The sequence below is a fragment of the Uloborus diversus genome, chromosome 4, assembly GCF_026930045.1.
Source record: "Uloborus diversus isolate 005 chromosome 4, Udiv.v.3.1, whole genome shotgun sequence".
Taxonomy (NCBI): domain Eukaryota; kingdom Metazoa; phylum Arthropoda; class Arachnida; order Araneae; family Uloboridae; genus Uloborus; species Uloborus diversus.
This window is the reverse complement of record NC_072734.1, coordinates 51,308,441-51,328,914: the sequence shown is the minus strand read 5'-3', so window position 1 is coordinate 51,328,914 and position 20,474 is coordinate 51,308,441. Positions and strand designations below refer to the sequence as shown.

The following is a 20,474-nucleotide window of genomic DNA, read 5'->3' as shown; positions in this document are numbered from 1 at the left end:
TTTGATTTTACGTTTTCTGTTAGACCAGTGATAAAAAACGTTCCTAGCTGTAAAATATAAAATCATAGCTGTGTTAAAAAAGTAAGCATATTGTTTGAAAATTAACTAAGTGGGAAAGTGTGTAATCTTTTCTTGTTTTAAAATTTATAGCACAATTTGTATTAACAATTTTTTGCAAATTTGCTTCTTAGTTGGCAATCACAAATGAAAATCTTTTTACAGTTTTTATACTTAGAATTGCTTGATTAGCTCTAGTGTCACAGGGTAATATTGTTAAGTATAATAAGAAGATTTTAGGATATAAATTTTGCTGGGGTGTAAGACACCACCACTTAAGATGTAATGCTAAAAATGGGGTTGTCCTATTTTGTCCACCCTGGGAAAACCCTCTCGGGCAAAATGTTATTTCATCCATTTTGTCCACTTTTTCAGTAAACTCAAAGTTTTTAGTTAAAAATTTGAAGTTGGAAAATAATGAATAATTATAGATTCTTCCCATTCAAGTAATATTTTAGTATAAAAATGGCATACATAAATATGTATACAAACAATTGTAGAATATTTTAAAGTGAAAATGAAAAAAGTAAGATCAGTTGAAGTTTATGTAAGTATGTACGTAAATCAAATGAGTGTTAATAAATTCTAATGAATGTAATAACATTTATAAAAACAAACACATCAGCTGTAAATTTTAAGATGTTTATCTGTGATATGGAGAGTTATTGCCCATAATAAATGCATTTATAAAATCAAAAGTAGAAATAAAAAGTTTTTTAAGTTTAGACTCTCAAAATATTAAAAATCATACTTAAAAATAAAAGAAAAACTACTTGATATTCAAAAAGGAAATGTTGACATGAAGTAAAATCTGTTCTTGTAGTACAAATACAAATGTGATGATCTACAACAGGCCCTGAACCCATCTAGGCTGTTCTTAAGTGAATTTATTAGTGCCCAATGAAGATTAATGTCCCTTTCAAAGCTACCTCCCCCCCCTTGCTCGTTATAGCTTCTTCCAGTACACTGTTCTGAATACCCACAGACCTACTAAAGTAAATTTTTCTTAATTTGTATGACATCAACATATCCGTAAAAACATGCAGAGTACATAAATATTTTACTATGGGGTGACATCAATAAAACTCAAAAAATATAACAGTAAAATGTTTTTAGTTTATAAATCTTCGTTTTGTATGTATCATTTGAGTTTTCCATTGACATTAATTTCTATTATTGTAATATATAATAGTGTAATCACACGCAATAGCTTATTCACCTTGTTGAATTTTATTACTTTTAAGTAAATTATGATCTAAAATTAGTTGCATCAATGTGTAGTTTAAAAAATTTTTGGATTTATTAAATTCTGAAGTTAAAAATCATTCTATTTCAATTAAATGATTAATTCATAGTAGATAATGTATTAGAAATATATACTAATTTTATTACATTGTAACAATAAATTTATGTATGGATAATCAGTTGACTTTTCATTTTGTCCAATTTTGTCCATTCTTTCCTATTTTTTCCAGTATCCCAGACTTTTTACAAAAAAATTGGACAAAATAGCAACCCTGGCTAAAAATCATAATATTATTTAAGCATGTATATTTGTGTTAAACTCTGAAGATTCCTGAAAGAAATGCGAGATTAATTTAAAATAATACATATGTGTTTTGATTTTCCAAGCATTTAGTTTCTCAAATGTAGGAAATAAATAACAACTCTTATAAGATATTTTGTAGTAAGTTACCGCCCTAAAACCAAGGCTAAGGCAGAAATACTTAAAATACACCGCCAGCTCAGTTATTCCATCCGAGGACTGCAGTTTCGTGCTTTTTAGCACTCATCAGCCCGGAATAGGAATCACATGAGCTGGAGGTGAAAAATCTCTTAAGGGAACCAAGAGAGCCAAACAAACTGGTAGCTAATGCAGAATTAGCAAACCAGATGAGCGACCGCAACAATGGTGCGGTTCAACTCAAAGATTGATGGCAAAGCTAAGGTATTTTGTAGTAAGTTACCGCCCTAAAGCCAGGGCTAAGGCAGAAATACTTAAAATACACCACTAGCTCAGTTATTCCATCCGAGGACTGCTGATTCCTATTCCGGGCTGATGAGTGCTAAAAAGCACGAAACTGCAGTCCTCGGATGGAATAACTGAGCTGGCGGTGTATTTTAAGTAACTCTCATAAGAGCTTTATGCAAAGATCTGAATTAATAATATAATTTGACCTTGATTTCTCTTTTATAGCCTGTTGCATTTCATCATCCTGTCTCTTTGGAACTGTATCCAGCATATCCTCAATACGTTATTCATCCGATGGATTTGAGCCTTCTTGAAAATGTAAGAAAGCAATGGTTTAACAAATCAATTTCTTAAGCATTTATGTATATACCAAGAAGTTTCATTCAGAACTGAACAAGCCTTCTTTCCCATTTACCAACATCGACTTTTTAGAATCTGATCAATATATTCTTGACTAGCTTTCCAGTAGCATTCCCTCAATTTCTTGGAGCACAGTGTACGACAGCGCTTAAGATGGGTATTGTTCATAGGTTCCTTAAGATTACAGAGCATGCAGTATGTGAAATACACCGCCAACTCAGTCATTTCCAGCCGAGGACTGCAGTTTCGTGCTTATTAGCACTCATCAGCCCGGCATAGGAAAGTGACTGAGCTGGAGATGGAAAACCTCTTAAGGAAGCCAAGAGTGCGAAACAAACTGGTAGCTAATATAGAATTAGCAGACCAGCCGAGTGACCGAAGCAATGGTTCGGTTCAACTCGAAGAATGAACGCGAGGCAAGGTATATTCAATAAATTACCGCCCTTGAACCGAACCATTGCTTCGGTCACTCGTCTGGTCTGCTAATTCTATATTAGCTACCAGTTTGTTTCGCACTCTTGGCTTCCTTAAGAGGTTTTCCATCTCCAGCTCAGTCACTTTCCTATGCCGGGCTGATGAGTGCTAATAAGCACGAAACTGCAGTCCTCGGCTGGAAATGACTGAGTTGGCGGTGTATTTCACGTATTTCTGCTTTAGCCCTGGCTAATGGGCGGTAATTTACTGAATATACCTTGCCTCTTGTTCAATCTTCGAGTTGAACCGAACCATTGCTTCGGTCACTCGTCTGGTCTGCTAATTCTATATTAGCTACCAGTTTGTTTCGCACTCTTGGCTTCCTTAAGAGGTTTTCCATCTCCAGCTCAGTCACTTTCCTATGCCGGGCTGATGAGTGCTAATAAGCACGAAACTGCAGTCCTCGGCTGGAAATGACTGAGTTGGCGGTGTATTTCACGTATTTCTGCTTTAGCCCTGGCTAATGGGCGGTAATTTACTGAATTTACTGAACATGCAGTATGGGTTATTAAATACTTGACAAGACAGTCGTGGCAAATACAGGGCTCCCAAATGGTCCGCTTTTCCCGCCAAAGTCCGTTTTTTAAGGTTAAGTCCGCTTTAGACCGCTTTTTAACATTTTGGTCCGATTAGTCCGCTTTTATATTGTTTTTACTTAAAAATCAGATTTTAAAAGTTTTCATTGTGTTCAAAGATACTGTACACCCAAACACGCGGCCGCGGCGCCTTATCCTGACTTTCCCGTATTATTTTGCTTCAGATTGACGTCATCACTCCTTCAACCGCTGCAGCATGGAAATCCATAAAAAAGAGGTTTGGGGAAAGAGTTATGACGTCGAATCGCCGAGCAGGGTGCTACCAATATGTCTCGGAATTGCAGCCTTACGTTTGCAATAACGAATGAACTTTCCGATCTCGGATCTCGATAACTCGAATATTCATCTCAAAGTTTTCATTGGATCCCAAGCTCTTGAGACTGTTGCATCGTGCGTTGACTGTAATAGTAACGCTGCTATGAACCACCTCTTTTGCAAATAAATTCGAAAGTAATCTCCTGGCGCATGCGCCATTTTTTTTTACAGGCGCATATGTTCGTAAATTTTATGCCCTTGAAAAACCTTGAAAAGTTCCTGAAAAATATAAAGTTTTTTTTCAAAATGCTTGAAAACCTTGAAAAAGTATGAAAAGTTTCTTTATTGCTTGATTCTTTCAAAAATCATTACAAGCAATCTAAAGCATACTTTAGATTGCTTGTAATTCTTTTAAAAATATTTCATCAGTGGAATTTTCTGAACATAGGTTCGATATGCAGTATCGCGAAAAATTGCTTTCCTGTTTGAGGTTTCAATCCTTTTGCATCTTCTAAATATTTTGATGTTTTTTACAATCGGAAGTTATTTTGACATGTGCTACCTTAGATTAGCTTATTTTTCGTTTAATTTCAATAATTAACGAAGGAATTAGTTTGGAAACCATGACAACATTGAACTTACTCAAACTTTGCAGAAAACTGCTTCTCGCGTTTGAAATTTCAATCCTTTTGCATCTTGTAAATATTTTGATGTTTTTGACAGCAGGAAGTTATTTTGACATATACTACTTTAGATTAGCTAATTTTTCGTTTAATTTCAATAATTAACGAAGGAATTAGTTTGGAAACCATGACAACATTGAACTTACTCGGACTTCGTGGAAAACTGCTTCTCGCGTTTGAAATTTCAATCCTTTTGCATCTTGTAAATATTTTGATGTTTACGACAATGGGAAGTTATTTTGACATATATTACTTTAGATTAGCTTATTTTTCGTTTAATTTTGATAATTAACGAAGGAATTAGTTTTAAAACCATCACAACATTGAACTTACTCGCACTTCGCGGAAAACTGATTCTCGCATTTGAAATTTCAATCCTTTTGCATCTTGTAAATATTTTGATGTTTATGACAATAAGAAGTTATTTTGACATACACTACTTTAGATTAACTTATTTTTCACTTAATTTCAATATTTAACGAAGTAATTATTTTGGAAATCGTGGCAACATTGAACTTACTTGGACTTCGCGGAAAATGGATTTTAGTGTTTGCAATTTCAATCTTTTTGCATCATGAAAATATTTTGCCCAATCAAATGTTATTTTCCCAAAAGCTACCTAAGATTAGCATGTTTTGTGTTTAATTTAATAGAAAATAAATAAATTTATTTTATGGAGAGTATGCCAAAATTGAACTTGTTTCGTAAAAATTTGCTTATCTGAGCTTTCAATCGTTTTGCATCTAATAATTATTTTTATATTTTTGGCAATTCGAAGTTGTTTTGACATGCTGCATTAGATTAACTCGTTTTAATTTTTATTTAAAAATAACTAAAAAATTAATATTTTTTTAAATTCAAATTTCTAGTTTTGCAACCTTAACTTGCAAACTTAAGTTTAATTATCATTAGCTTATTTTCGGTTATTACTGTTTCTATTATGTTTGAGTGCATAACATTTTAACTTAGTTTTTGTATTTAAAACAAAGTATTTAAAAAGTATTATAAAATTTTATAAAGGTGAATTTTTGTACATTTTTTTCATTGTCATGATGCCTGCCTGCCTGCTAAAGAGGGGAATCAGTCCCCCCCCCCCACCCGCATAAAAGTTCAAAGCACTCATGGTCTTGCAATCATGGAGTTTTTTTTTTAAATCTAAGTTGATCTGCTTCTCTTTGTGATTAAGCATTTCAGACATTTTTAGGAAAACTTTCAATACAGTAAATCTTTTATTAAAGTGTCTCTTGTAGAAAAAGCAGTTTGTTTTCGTATACTTTTTATATTACTTTCTTTTATTTATATGTTAGCATTAAATGAAATCTGCATGTAATATTTATAGTGCGAATTTAGGGTAGTACCTTGAAAAACATTTTTTTACACTTGAAAAGTGCTTTTTTTTTCCTCCTAAAGGGTATGAACTGTGTTATAAAGAGATTAAATTTAAAATTCAAATATAATATAATTTTATTATAAACTCAGTTGTAGCTTTGTTGAAAATCAAAACAATATTTTAGGTTTCAGTGTGAGTCATGAGGAAGTGCAAATTTCTCAGCAAATAGTTAGATGAAACTGATGAAGATGGGAACAAAATTAGAGACTGGGGGAAAAACAAGAGAATAAAGTTTTTTTTTTTTTGTTTGGTGTATGATAACCTATATTAAGAAGCATTAAAAGACAGAAAAACATAAAGATAATTTTAAACTAAATAAAGATGAAGTCCAACTTCATCTATCCTTCAGTGAGACGTCAAAATGTATCATTATGCCTATTTAGTTCTAAAGAGGCTGCCTTAAGTGCTGAACTAAGTGCCCCCCCCCCCCCATGTTATGCACTTTTATCAATGGATAAAAAAAAATCAGTTTCACTGGTGATAAAAGAATTGTATCTCTCGTTGTTATAGTTAATTAAAGAATTATCTTCGCAAATTTAGCAGCTGGCAACCTTTTGGTGCTTCATGGGTTTAACTATGAGTGGTCCTCTCAAGGTCCTCTTTTTGATCCTAACTGGTCCTCTTTAGTCCCCTTTTTGATTGAAAATAGTCCTCTTTTACCCTTTTCTGAAGCTAAAATGTGTTGGGAGCCCTGCAAATAGCAAGGCAGATTTTTTTTTTCCAAAGTGTTTGAATATATTTGGCTATATATATATATTATGTAGTGCATACCATAAATATCCCATACTTTATTAGATATGTACGAACTACAATAAACCCTTGTTCTACGCCGGGCCACGGAAATGCCGCATAAATCAAAACCGCGTAAACAGAGACTTAATAGTAATGTTAAAATATAGGTTATGTTCCAAAAAGAAAAAAAATACTTCTTTCTAGTGATGACTAGTTATATAATCAGTTTAATGTGTACTTATATCGATATCTATGCACAACATGCATACAGAACACATAAATTAATTTAGTGTTAATAAAAAGGAACTGGTTACTATAGTCTTTCATCAGTTTTTAAGAATTTTTCTCTACAGTTCTTTGTAGAGCGTTAAGGCATTCATGGTCACTTCCCAAAACAATTATCCGATTTTTTTTTTATTTTAGTCGCATTTGAAAGATCTCAAAAAATACCCCTGAAGCAGATTTACTTCCTTGGAATTTCAAAATAAAAAAGGCTGTAAAATCACCAGGAGAAAAGTTATTAGTATTTTTATGTCAAAGAACAACACTATTAAATTGGAAATTTTTCGCCTGCGCGCAAGCTCAGTTTTAATTAGCATGAATAAAATTATTGAGAAGAAAGATTGGTTACCATTTTTTTCTCGACTGTAAACAAACAAAATTCTGGCTTTTGTTTTGAGACTCTTTCTTGAATCAAAGGATTTTAAAATTTTCCTGTTTGGTTATTTTTCCACAATCTGTCTGGAAATTTTAGATTTTTTTTTCTTTTGTTCAAGCCTCTGATTATTGAACAAATGTCATTTGGCATTATTTTTATTTTCGAGGTAGACCATTTAAAGCCAGGCAACGCAGCTAGTAGGAATATAAAAATAACTATTTATGGAACTTTTTCCGAACTAGTCTCGAAACCTTTCCAGTGCTTTTTATACTATACATTGATGTCATGATTTTTTCCATTGCTGGGAACTCTCCTAAAGTCATGAAAAATCACTCTTATTTTTTAAATAGCAACTAGATAATGTGTTGTAAAAAGTGATATTTGTCTTATAATGTTTCTGTAGTAAATTATTGATTTAGGACTTTTTGTTTAGAACATCAAGCAAAAACTTTATGGCTGTACTGAAGCGTTTTTGGCTGACGTTAAATGGATACTTCATAATTCCTGTGTATTTAATGGAAGTAAGTACTTATCAAAATAGAAAAAGTATTGTATGGATTTCTTTCATCTATCATGTTTTTCATCCTTTTCCATTGTCAGCCATATGTTTGTACTGTTTGAAATTCTACAGGGTTCGTACGGGTCATGGAAATCCTGGAAAGTCATGGAAAAAAAATAAGCAAATTTCAGACCTGGAAAAGTCATGGAAAATTGAAATTTTCAGTCTAAGTCATGGAAATTTATTTTGAGTCATGGAAAAATTTTCTGGGAAAAAATAACAGTAGCTAAAAAGAGTATTAGAAATTTTGAGTGATTTAGTATTGTACCATGAAAACTATTTAAACTGGAAAATTGAATGATCTCAAAAAATATTGCATCCAAGTTTGTTTCCATCACTCCTAAATCTTTATTTTAAAATTTATCCGAGTTTATCTCAATTTGTTGAAGGTTTTGGACAATCTTTAGTCATGCGATAGAATACAGAAATAGGGGAATTCTAATGCTCAAAAACAGTAGTGACCAATATATGACCCGCAAAATTAATCCATGCGACCCACTGGTACGTTCAGTGTCATTATTCAAACATGTTCTGGAATTTCTGAACCTATTAATTTATATGCATTTGAAAATGTACAAATAAGTAAACAAGTACATTTAAATGAAAAGATTTATTTACTATGAAATGTTTTTATTTTTTTTAATTTTTTTTAAAATAAATATCTGGTTTAGAAACATGAATTTACTAAAGAATGTGGCTTTATTTTAAAGAACCAAAAAATTGTCAAGTTGACACTAAAAAGCAACTTTTGTAGCAAATTTATTGAAACTTAGTAATGATTCATTCAACCTTTTCCCCAATCATTATCATTCTGCCAGTTTATAAAAAAAAAGTCGACATTTAAGCATCATTCACTGTAGTTTTACTTAACTTAAACTTATATGATAAAAACAGGTAAGAATTATTAGGTTTTTTAGGTGTACACTGATATTTTTTCAATCAAGCCATTCACATAAAAGTTTTGCTGATGCTCAGTTAAAAAAAAAAAAATTGCCAAGTTTGATATTAAATAGTACTCTTCATGTAACAAGGTCATGAAAATTTTCATGAAGTCATGAAAAAGTCCTGGAAAAGTCATGGAATTTTTTCATCCAAATAGAGTATGAACCCTGATTCTAATGCTTATGCTGCTTGACATTTTTATGAATACACAATTTTTAGTTCTTGTAGTTACGATTAAAAATATATAGTTGCAAATAAATAATTCTTGATAATTTAGAGAATTTTGGGAATCATTTTGGCACTTTATTCATTTATTTTTTCATGTATTATTATTTTCATTTATTTATTTATTTTTATTTTATTTTATTTTTATTTATTTTTTTTGGGGGGACCCCAAAATGGACTCGTGAAATTTGCTTCAGTCTTCAATATTTTACCATAAACACTTTTTACAATTATCTGGCATGCTGGAAAGTTCAAATTTCCTGGCCTCACTTATTTCCAACCTGCTGGCCTTTTTTTTTTTCGAAATTAATTCTATGTTCATGAAACAAAATGGGAAATTACTAGGAAGGACTGCCACCAAATGTTGATCGTACATTTGTGCATCTACAAACCACGACTGATATGTACTGTGTTCAATGTTACTTTAATTTTGTATATTAACATCGTGACATGCTAGCACAATCACTTTAAGATGCAATTTTTCTTTTTCTCCCCAAGCTCAACATCCATTGAGTACAAATGCCAGATCAATAGTTAAAACCTGCGAAACTGATATGCAAGAATTAGAAATATGCCCTGATTGCTTCAAGCACAGCATAATTAGAAACAAGTACTGGTTTGCTGAAGTCTGTGTAAGTATTTAGTTTAAGTTTTTTCTTCATCACAGATGTGCTGTAACTTTTCTGTGTAATATTGTTTATTTGTTTTAAATGGTTGAAAATTAGAATTATTGGTTATTAGTAATTTTGTTTTATATAAAGCAATCAGCAATACTTGTATTTGTAGAACTTAGTAATAGGAAATCTGATTCATGTCAAGTAATTGCTGAAGTAATTTCAAATTTCCTGAAAGTTTAACCAGAACAGAAGGAAATTCATTTTTCTTCTCCAGAGATAACAACCAGATAACTTTATTTAGCATTATGAAATAATTAGTGTTAAGCACTTTCCCCTGCATCTCATGGCAAAAGAGGATTTGGAGTTATCCCATTAACGATTACAAAACCCAGAGTAATTCCATCACTAAATGTTAACATATTCATAAGGAAGGAGAAAGCAATTGGTGAATGTTTCCCATTCTGTAGGCTATTTGTTCAAATCTATCCCAATTGGAAAAGGTTATACAGACTTTAATTCATCTTTAAATGTTTTTTTGCATGTTTATTTCCTTTTTTTAAGTTTTACTTTTATTTCCTTTTAGAGAAAGCCTCATCCATTAGTTTGGGCAAAGCTAAAAGGATTCCCATATTGGCCAGCAAAGGTATATTTAGTGTATGATTTTCTCATTTTCCATCTATGATAAATGTCTCTGTTTTAATGTAACAAACTTGTTATCTCTACTAATAATAAAGCTGAAAGTCTGTCTGGATTTCTGTTGGGATCTCTGTGACGTGCGTAGCGCCTAGACTGTTCGGCCGATTTTCATGAAATTTGGCACAAAGTTAGTTTGTAGCATAGGGGTGTGCACCTCGAGGAGATTTTCGAAAATTCGATTTTGTTCTTTTTCTATTCCAATTTTAAGAAAATTTTACCGAGCAAATTATTACAATGTGGTATATGGTTCCACGTTATGATAAATTACGAAATTATAATAACATGGAACCGTAACATGGGCAAGCAAAAGAATATAGCAAATTGGCGAGAAAATCATCATCCAACATTCGTAAATATAAAGGGGAACCAAATTACCTTTTCATTTTTTACTACGGGCAAAGCCATGCGGGTACCACTAGTAAATGTAATAAAAAAGATGAACAAAAAATGAATGTAAGAAAAACAATCTAGAGAATATATTGGACTGTTATCTGCATAACATCTAACTTTCCAGAAAGTGTCCACTGGTCTGATAAATTAAAAGAATTGGTAGTTACTGAGAGATGAAATGGATAAGAGTGTAATATTTTTTAAAAGATGGCAGACATTCATATTATATCAGATTGAGAACTACTGAAACTGTTAGTTAAGTAGCCTTACAAACTTTTGAATTTCTTTATTTGCATTTGCCAATTTTAAATATTGGTATTGCATATTTTTTTTTCATTTAAATTTTTATTAAAATCATATAGATATTTAACTTTTTGAAGAAAGTGTTGATTTTTGTTTGTCAAATACATATAACTAGCACATTGACGTAGATTGTTGAAAAAATTTCATAGACTCACCAGGTTGATAACAAAAATCAATAGTTGTCATGCCCCTATTTAAAATACAGAGATCTTTTTACACTTCAATACATCAATACATGCTTTTTTTAAATTTAAATCATTTGTAGTTGAAATTTAATATTCTTTGCAGGTTGTTCGAATATCTGGTGGTAATGTAGATGCAAGGTTTTTTGGAGCTCATGATAGGTATGATATCCTTCCCCTTGTTGCAATTAAGTTAATCATAAGTAATTTGGGTTTCAATGTAATTAAAATCTTGATAATTTTTTTTTTTTTTTTTTTTTTTTTGTTCTTTTAGAGCATGGGTACCTATTATTCATTGCTATCATCTGTCAAAAGAAATGCCAACTTCAAGTAAACCAAAGAAGAAAGGAAATTATGAAGCTGCATTAGATGAGTTAAACGTTCATGTTCATTTACTGATTCAAAAATTTGGCTCATTTGAATATGCTCCTTATCGGACCGTTTTTGACCCTGATAATGCTAGTCTTGCTTATCATGGTATGGATATTAACAAAGTAAGCATTTCATTAGCATTTCTTGTTTTAACGAAAAGTTGAATTATACAATAGAATTGTCATGAATGCATATTAAACATATGTAAGTTTTTATGAATAAGTTTGTGTAAAGTGGCAATTGGTTTTATACTTGATGAAATCCACCGTGTGTTATTTAGTTTTGCCTAATGTCATAACCTTTACAACAACAGAATGTTTTGCTTTGTTCTGAAACAAACTTTCAACTGATAGAAAACATTATTTTAGCTGAGGCACAAAACACATAAGATAAATGCATAATAGAGTAAAATTATTTTTGCTGCCATATTCACTAACAGCCGAATATAAATACTCGCTCCTCAAAACGTTTTTAAGAACAGGGTAATAACAGGACCAAAAAATTAGAAAATACAATTTCTAGTAAAAATCAGAACATTTTTTTTCCCCAAATATCAAGGAAAATTATCATTTGCAATCACCAAAACGACAAGACTTGATAGTTTTCTTCCCTAGAATGTCCTTTCTTTGGATAAAATGAAAAACATTTTTGTTCATCATACATGCTGATGTGGAATTTTCATATAGTAGCATTGTGTAAAACTCATTGATGTAGTTCTGTGCCTCCAGGTTATAGTAATTCTATTTGTGGAAACTGTAACATTAGAGTTGTGTATTTAAATGCTTTGAACTGGATAAATTATCATCATAAGTGTCATTAAATAATACTGGAGCTGTGTCGGAAAATTTTTGTGCTTCATCCTCTGCAAGAACCTTTGAAACCCCTCTTTTCAAAAATGGGGCTCTTGATGTGTGTTGCGTTAGTTTTTTCCCAATTCTTCTGTACTTAATCTTAGCTGATCGATCTTGTAAATGTCTTGCTGAAATTACAAGGCGAAAGTAGAGCTAACAGTTAATCAAAAGTAGTTTTAAGAAATGAATTTAAGTGCAGCAAAGAAAAAAAAATCAAAAATAGACTAAAACATCCAAAATAGAGAGAGGGATAGACCTTCTGATACATCCGAAGTTCATGTATTTAATGGCTTAATGTTTTTTTTTTTTCATTTTAATGTCTCTATTAGCTTATTAGTCTTATTTGATGGGTTACATTATTTAAAACTAAATATGAAGTAATAAATTTCAACACTATTGACTTTGGTAATGTTTCATGAGCAAATAAGTTCTTTGTTGTTTTCACCAGTTTGGCAAAAAAGTTTGAAAACAAGCCATGATATACCCATTCCAGGATTGCCGCAGGCTACCTAAATGCAACTTATTTGGGTTTTACGCATTTTTTTTGAGCAAAAATGGGGCTAATAAGCAACCTATTTTCATTAAGACTACCTTTTTTATTTATTTATTTATTTATTTTTTTAGAGACTTTTATTAGCTAATGCGTGTTACCATTTGAAAATACTGGGGGTTTTTCACCCTAAATGTTTAATTCTTCATTTTAAACATTTTATTGTTGCTGTTATTGCTCACTTCCATTTCCCCATCTTTTTATTAATAACCTTTCCTAATCTATTATAGACTGATCCACTTCATTCCATTTAAACAGAATTTGGGAGAGTGACCTAAATAATGGGATAATATTTTCACTATACTTTTGATATTGGTTAAGTTCTTAATTTTGGTTTTGGTTTTTTAAAGTGCTTGATTTTAGTTAAAAGTGCCCAAAAGTACTTGAGTTTTGCTTATACTTTGTCTACACAGAAATGCAAAATACTCATTTTTCAGATTTCAGAACTACATGTACAGTAGAACCTCGATTAACCGAGGTTTCTGTTAACCGAGCCGATAATAAAGTATTTTTAAAAGAAAATAATATAAATTTTATGAAATGATGTATTTTCTATTTGAATATAAAAATATTTTCTGGAAATTTGAGGTTTTTAAATTGATTTTTTAAATCTTACTTCAAGTTATTTTCCTATTTTAGTTTTTTAACTGTAAAATATTACTTTTTATATGTTCCTTTTCATCGTTTAAAAATATTCTATTGCATTTTCAATCAATACATTTTAAAAGTTTGCTATTCTGACCAGATTTTCTACTAAGTTTCTATTAACCGAGATTTCCGACATCTGAGGCATTACCGGTCCTGATTAGCTGGGTTAATCGAAGTTCTACTGTACAACGTAAAGAAATTTTTAATGTTCTTATAAATTTCATTAATGGAAAAGAGGGAAGAACCTGTTAAATTCTTGGAATTTGAAAACAAAATCTCGAGTTGCCAACTTTCCCGTTTTGCTCAGGACATTCTCACTTTTCTGTTGAGTTTCTCGCTTTCCAGTTTATTTCTCCCAATTTTTTAACATTCTCAAAAAAAAATTCCTGTGTTGTTAAAAATTTGACTTCAAATTTTAATGCTCAAGCAAAACTTTTCGCCGATTTATCTAATTTCTTTGCGATTGCTTGTTATGGTATCGTGCCATATTTGCATGATACCATATGTGTGATGTACCATATACATGTGAGTTTTTGTGATTTGGAACTCTCCTCTCTCATCCAGTATACATTGCTCAAAATTTATTATTTTGCAAGATTTCCCTTCATTTTGCACAGTGGAATAAATGCGAATTCCGTAGAAAGAATGAACTGAGAATTATTTTTAAAAACTCTGCACTTTATTTTTTAATTTTTTTTTGCTTTATTGCTATTTAAACTTTCCTGTCCTGAAATAAATGCTAGAATTATGTACTAGTGGATTGGAAAGTAATTTCTTTTGCATTAAATACATGTTTTGCTAGAAATTAATCTTGGTACTAACATTTTCTATCTACAAACTTTTTATCTGTTTTGAAAATTAGAATTATTTTCATGAACTTCTTAAAGAAGAATTCCATAATTTGAGTTTGATTTTCTTGATTTCTACTTGGTAAAGGTCCCTGGCTAAAGGGCCTTTGTCCCAAGGATCTCTGATCAGATATTTCTCGAATAGGCAATTTATTTCTTTTTCAACTCATCAAGAAATTGCAATTTGGCTCTTTTCGGTATGCTAGTTGTATTGTTTTGAACTGCTGTTAAACATTTCATCTCCAAAGAAATGTAATAAAAATGAATTGGCATACTGTCTGACCACGTATTGTATGAAAAGACAACCATCCGCTTTACAGCCGGAAATGGACAAATCTATTATTTTTAGCGATGTCAGCTTCTGCAGGAGCAGAGTCTCATTCAAATGAGCAAAATACACGCATCAAATTTTTACTTTTTCTCCTCATTCAGATAGATTCGTCTCATCTGGACGTTTGAAAATTCCATACAATCCGTGGTTGGACAGTAGTTTAAATTAGCTTTCATCACCTTCCAAATGCAAAGTTTGTACTTAAGAAATAGGTTCTTGAAGTTTACTTATTATAAGTGATGTATTGGTCAAGTCCCCACCCCTTATTTTCATGTAACAATGTTTTATTGTAAGGAATTAAATAGTTTTGTTCAAAATTAATTGTTTAAAAAATATTGTTTCATTGTCTGCTGCTTTTATAAACATATGTTGAAGTTTTTTTATTTTTCTCTTTTATCTTGGGTGCAGAAAATTTTGGTTCACTATAATGATTTATTATTAAAATTGAGGTAAACATTTAGAAACATGACTCAGCTAAATATGTTTTTATGTTCATACATGTTTTTAGACTATAAATGAAGATGGCAAATTTGACAGTTCTGTGACAAGCCAGTGTGAATTTGATTCTCCTGCCAAAGAAAGATTTACAATAAATGAAACAGGTGCAATTTGTCTTATTATTAAGTTTTATATAAAGCATATAGTATATGTATATATATTTTTTCTCTGGCAGTATCTTCATTGGATGGGAATGTTGTTTCCATGAATACTTGATTTTTAGTAATAACAGATTTCTGAGATTTAAATGATGCATCTATTATTGCTACTGATGCAATTACTATTGAATTTCATAAACCATTGGGGTGTAAATTTATTTTCTTCCTACGATTCAAATCATAAATCAGCATTTACATTCACAAATTAATAAAAATGTCTGAGTGACTTTTCTGATGAAATTTTCCACATGAATAGATCTGGATAAAGAACATGGTAAGAGTGCTTTCTAAGTGATAAAAATTTATTTGGAATTCTAACATGTTTCCGAGTTTGAAAAAGAACTATTGGGAGATCTCAATCTGAGAAACTGGTGCCAATGTTGAACAAAAAAAAAAAGTTATAAAAAATGAATTTGAATTTTGACATCTGGAATTCAAATTATGTTTTTCACAATCACAAGTGTGTGTGTGTGTATGTAGGCATGTATGTTTGGGTATGTGAGTATGAATGTGTGTGTAGATGTGTATGTGTGTGTAGGTGTATGTGTGTGTAGTTGTGTATGTATGCGCATGTGTGTAGATAATGGACACAACCTGGAGACGGTTTTCGCTAGAGGAGCAGCATCGTGAGGCCGGTCGATGGTGGTGCTGCAGTGGGAGGCGGGGGGAAAATAAAATCATAGGAATTCAAAACAGTTAAGTGAGAACAATAAGCAATGGGACTGCTCAAAAAAAAAGTTTTCATACAGAAATTGAAAGTAAAAGGGGGAAAAAAGAACAATTTGCATATGTTTGGCCAGGTTATTAAAAGTTGTGACAAGTTGATCACAACAATGAAGCATACAATGAGTTAAAATTTTTGGAGATAGAAGGAACTAATGACAGCATGTGCAAGTGGATTGGAAAGAGTGATACTAATATTTTTATTTTGCACATATTTTTATTCAATGGCGACAAGCAACCACAATCTTGATCTTTAATATAAGTGTATAATGTATATGTGTAATTGTAACAAGCTAATGAAAGAGCGGCAAAGTAAACAAAAATACACCATTTTAAGTTTCAATTTTCAAAAAACAGCAATAGGTTGTAGTTAGAAGCGTTTTTCCTTCTGCTTCAACGAAAATACTTAATTTTAAATGCAACTCTTCTTCACTAATTTTGCTTCTCATGAAAAGTAGACTGATTTATAGCACAGGCTTTCGAGCAATAACGCTACCTGGCCCTAAACCCAGGTTCAAATTTTGGTGAGAACATAAATGTTATTGATGAGTGTAACATGTGCAAACATTTCATGGACTAACATTTAACCCCTTGAGAACCTACGCGTGGAAAACAAAATGCAATCACAGGGCCAAGCGCTCTGAAATGGAATGTCGCTACCAGCCCAAGCATGTTTAGCAATTAAGCCTAACTTGATTTTAAAACATTCCTATGAAAACAGCATCTCAATGTAATAATTCCAAATTTTTAAGTTGCATAAACAGTGTTCTATTAATTAGTTTTTTAGTGTATAAAAAATATGATATCAGGGGTCTGGCCAGAGCAAATTTGGGTCCATTAACGGAAACTTCACAAAAATCCGATCAACCAAAACGGACCTTTCACAAAAATCCAATCAACCAAAACGGACCTTTCACAAAATCCCGATCAACCAAAACGGACCCTTCACAAAATTCTGATGAACAAAAACGGATCTTTCACAAATTGTTTATTGAAAGAGCAAATCTCAAATTAAAATAATACAGCATATTTCCTGTATAAAAACGATAATGGTTGGAACCTTTTTTAAAGTTAAATTAGAGGAATCAACTTATACAAAATCAGCTAATTTCGCAAAAGAAAAAAAAATCGGCACTCTTGTGATGCTCCTGCAAGCCATAAATAATTACTACGGCCAAATAAATATAATGCCTGTTGTTGGTTTCTTTGAAAGAAATTAACAGCTGAAAGTCAGTTTGGTTTATAATTTTGCTTGTTTGTTTTATGCAGCGGTGTTGTAAACTTCTTTGAAAAAGCGTCAACATTCTCTGAATAGGCGTAGTAAGCACTTTTCTCCCCACTCATGATTTAATAATCAATAATATACAGCGAAATGAACTTAGAACTGCAAAGGGTAGTAGGGGGAAGGATGTGATCGCTTCAGATAGGGTTACCAAATTCAAACTAATCACCACTTAGCGTCAGCGTCTAGCGGTGCGATGTTAAACTGTTATTTTGGGAGAAAGTTATATGGGTTTGATTTTTCGATGCTAAAAAGGATAATTAACTTAAACTCTTTTATTTGCCGTTTTTTTCTATAGATGCCTACATTTTGAAAAACAAAATCTTTTTACATTCGATATGAGAATCATATTTCATTCTTTTTTCTAGCTAATTTCGCTTTATTTGGATGCAAATAAATGAAAAGGGTTCTTTAATTTTTGAAACAAAGCTTATTTCAGGTTTTTAAAGCGGAATTCCATTTTCTTTTATGAGCCAATAATTAAAATGCTGAATCGATCATTTATTTTTTATTTTAATTATTAATTATTATTTTTGCTTCAACTGTGTCCAGATATTAATGATATGTTTATCATAGGGCTCTAAAATGCAATTCTAAAATAATTTTATCCAAAATATTTATTTTACAAGCCGTTTTTATACTTTTGATGCCTTCACTTTGAGGATTGCAATCTCTTTGCATCCGCTATGGGAATCTGATTTTTCGCATTTTCGATGTTTAGTACGCTTAGCTAAGAAGTAAACAAATAAAATATTTTTTTTATTTTTGTAAAAATCACGGAATTTAAGTTTTAAACGAAACTCTGTGCTCTTAAACAGTGTCTTGGGTTAAAAATTTAAATGCTGAACCCCTGACTGAATTTTTTTTTCTTGCAGTTGTTTTAAATACTATACAAATAACATTTCTAGTATAATTTAACATGATGTAGAATGGTAGATAAATATTGATACTTGAGGGGTGCCCATCTCCCAGTGAGCGATGCCTCCCCCTGCCCCAAATACTAGAAAAGCACTAAAGAATGATATTCTCAACAGAAAAGAGGGAAAACACTCAACTTTAAGTGTCAGTGATGCAATTTCCACCATCTCAAGAGTCGGAAACTTTCGTTTTTGCAAAAAAAAAAAAAATAATAATAATAATTTTTTTTTTTTTTTTTTTGCAAAATTATTTGATTTTTCACAAAAGTATTCGATTTTTCACAAAATTATTTTATTTTTCACAAAGAACGGACCCTGTGAAAAATCCTGGACAGACCCCTGGATATTGTTAAAAGCGAGTGAAATAAGCAAAACACAAAAATTTTAATTTACGCTCAGGAATATGCAAATTATAACAAAGTAAATGGATGTCATGCTCATGGAATTGTTTTTAATATGAAGTGAAGCAATAATAATCTGTATATTATGTAATTAGTTTAACAAATTTAAACTAATCATATTCCCATGTGACAAGTGTCAAAACTTAATAATTATAATAAGGCACTCAGAAACATATCATCCTCACTCCCTGTGCTGATCATCTTTATTGAAATTTTCCAAAAGAAAAATAAACAAGAAGGAACCAAGAAATATACAAAATAACCATGAACTTCAACGCCCCTTTAAATTATAGGTGTTCTCATTTAATGAGCTGGAGAATCCCATCAGCATCACTTAGAAAACACTACCAGAGAAATATATCACCCTCCCTCCCTCCCTCCTCATATATTATTCAGCTAGGCAATTCATTTTCCACTACACTTAGTAAAAAAAAAAGCAATAAACAAGACCAAATGAAACCTTTTAAGTGCCTTGTGCAGAGCAGTAACACACTTTACATTAATAAGTATATTCTATCTCAAAGTCTAAAACAGAAACTTATGCTTGTTTATGAAGGTCAAATGCCATGTGACTTGAGTGTGATAAAAGTTACAGCCATTTAGAACCGTCTATTATAAGATACACTGCCAGCTCAGTCATTCCATCCAGGGACTGCAGTTTCGTTCTGATGAGTGCTAATAAGCACGAAACTGCAGTCCTCAGTCCTCGGATGGAATGACTGAGCTGGCGGTTTATTTTATGCATTTCTGCCCTTTCTATAGAGCAGTAACTTACTGAAAACATCTATTATCATTTAAAAATTCAAATAAATGGTTCCATTTTGAAAATTGTACAATTGAGGCAGTGAGAAGCAAAGGGATGTAAGTGGCAAAATTAAAAATTTGGAGATAACCAGTACACATGGTAGGTGAACCTTTCCTCTGTCTTGGGGCAAGAGACGGTACTAGTATCCCTGGTAGTTGCTGCTATACAGCATGATTTAGAAAAAAAATTCAATGAAAGCCTACCGAGGATGTTACCTTTAAGCATGTTTTACTCAAAACTTGAATATGTCCACTTGCATCCCTTTCCTTCTCACTGCCTCAATTGTAGAAATACTTAGTTTTTGATTTATGTGCAATGTCACAGATGCTCATTAAAAAAAAAAAAAAAACTATAGGTCAGAGGAACATGTAGGTATTTATTTTATCCATTTTCTATGATCAGTAAACGTGGTTGTAAGCAAAAAAGATTTTTTCATTTCAAATTTTCTTTTCTTTTTTTCTTCTCCTTTTTTTTCTATCTCTTCATCTATGAAGTAAGTTGTATAATCTTTTCCCATCTTTAACAAAGAATATAATTTTCTATTTCAAAATGTTTCATTTCTCTGAAGCATGAATGAGTATTTTTTATGTTATTTTAACTTAATTTGTTAAATACTTTATAGTGGGTGTGAAAACAAATCGCTAAAAATTACCTTTTCTGCCAAATGTAAGTGCGCAAGATAGTTGATCATTGTATTATTTATAACTAAATTACAGTGAGGAACTCTAAGAGCATTTTTTTTCTTCTCCCCTTTTTTCTTCAGTTTTAATCGAGAAATGTTCAGCAATGTATCATATATTATATTGTAAAACATAATATTTTTTGTTTTTAATTTTTTGCTTTGCTTAGCCATGTATGCATAATATTTGTTAAAATTTGATTGTAACTTTTGATTCAGATACAAAGCTTTCAGTACCAATGCTTTCTATGCTTTGTTAATTATTTATAAATTCCACTTTTATATTTTGTTAAAAGCATTTAACACACATGAGAACAGCT

The 20,474-nt window shown here is 31.4% G+C and overlaps 1 protein-coding gene across 1 annotated transcript in view; it reads left to right on the top strand.

Annotated features, from left to right (window-relative positions):
* The window catches only part of LOC129220566 (MYND-type zinc finger-containing chromatin reader ZMYND8-like), a 163,794-nt gene that overhangs the window by 38,738 nt on the left and 104,582 nt on the right, over positions 1–20,474 (top strand). The window contains exons 7-13 of the mRNA XM_054854997.1: positions 2,255–2,347; positions 7,611–7,698; positions 9,402–9,535; positions 10,104–10,163; positions 11,198–11,253; positions 11,366–11,585; positions 15,200–15,293. Coding sequence (XP_054710972.1) covers positions 2,255–2,347; positions 7,611–7,698; positions 9,402–9,535; positions 10,104–10,163; positions 11,198–11,253; positions 11,366–11,585; positions 15,200–15,293 — 745 coding nt within the window. The remainder of the gene's footprint in view (positions 1–2,254; positions 2,348–7,610; positions 7,699–9,401; positions 9,536–10,103; positions 10,164–11,197; positions 11,254–11,365; positions 11,586–15,199; positions 15,294–20,474) is intronic.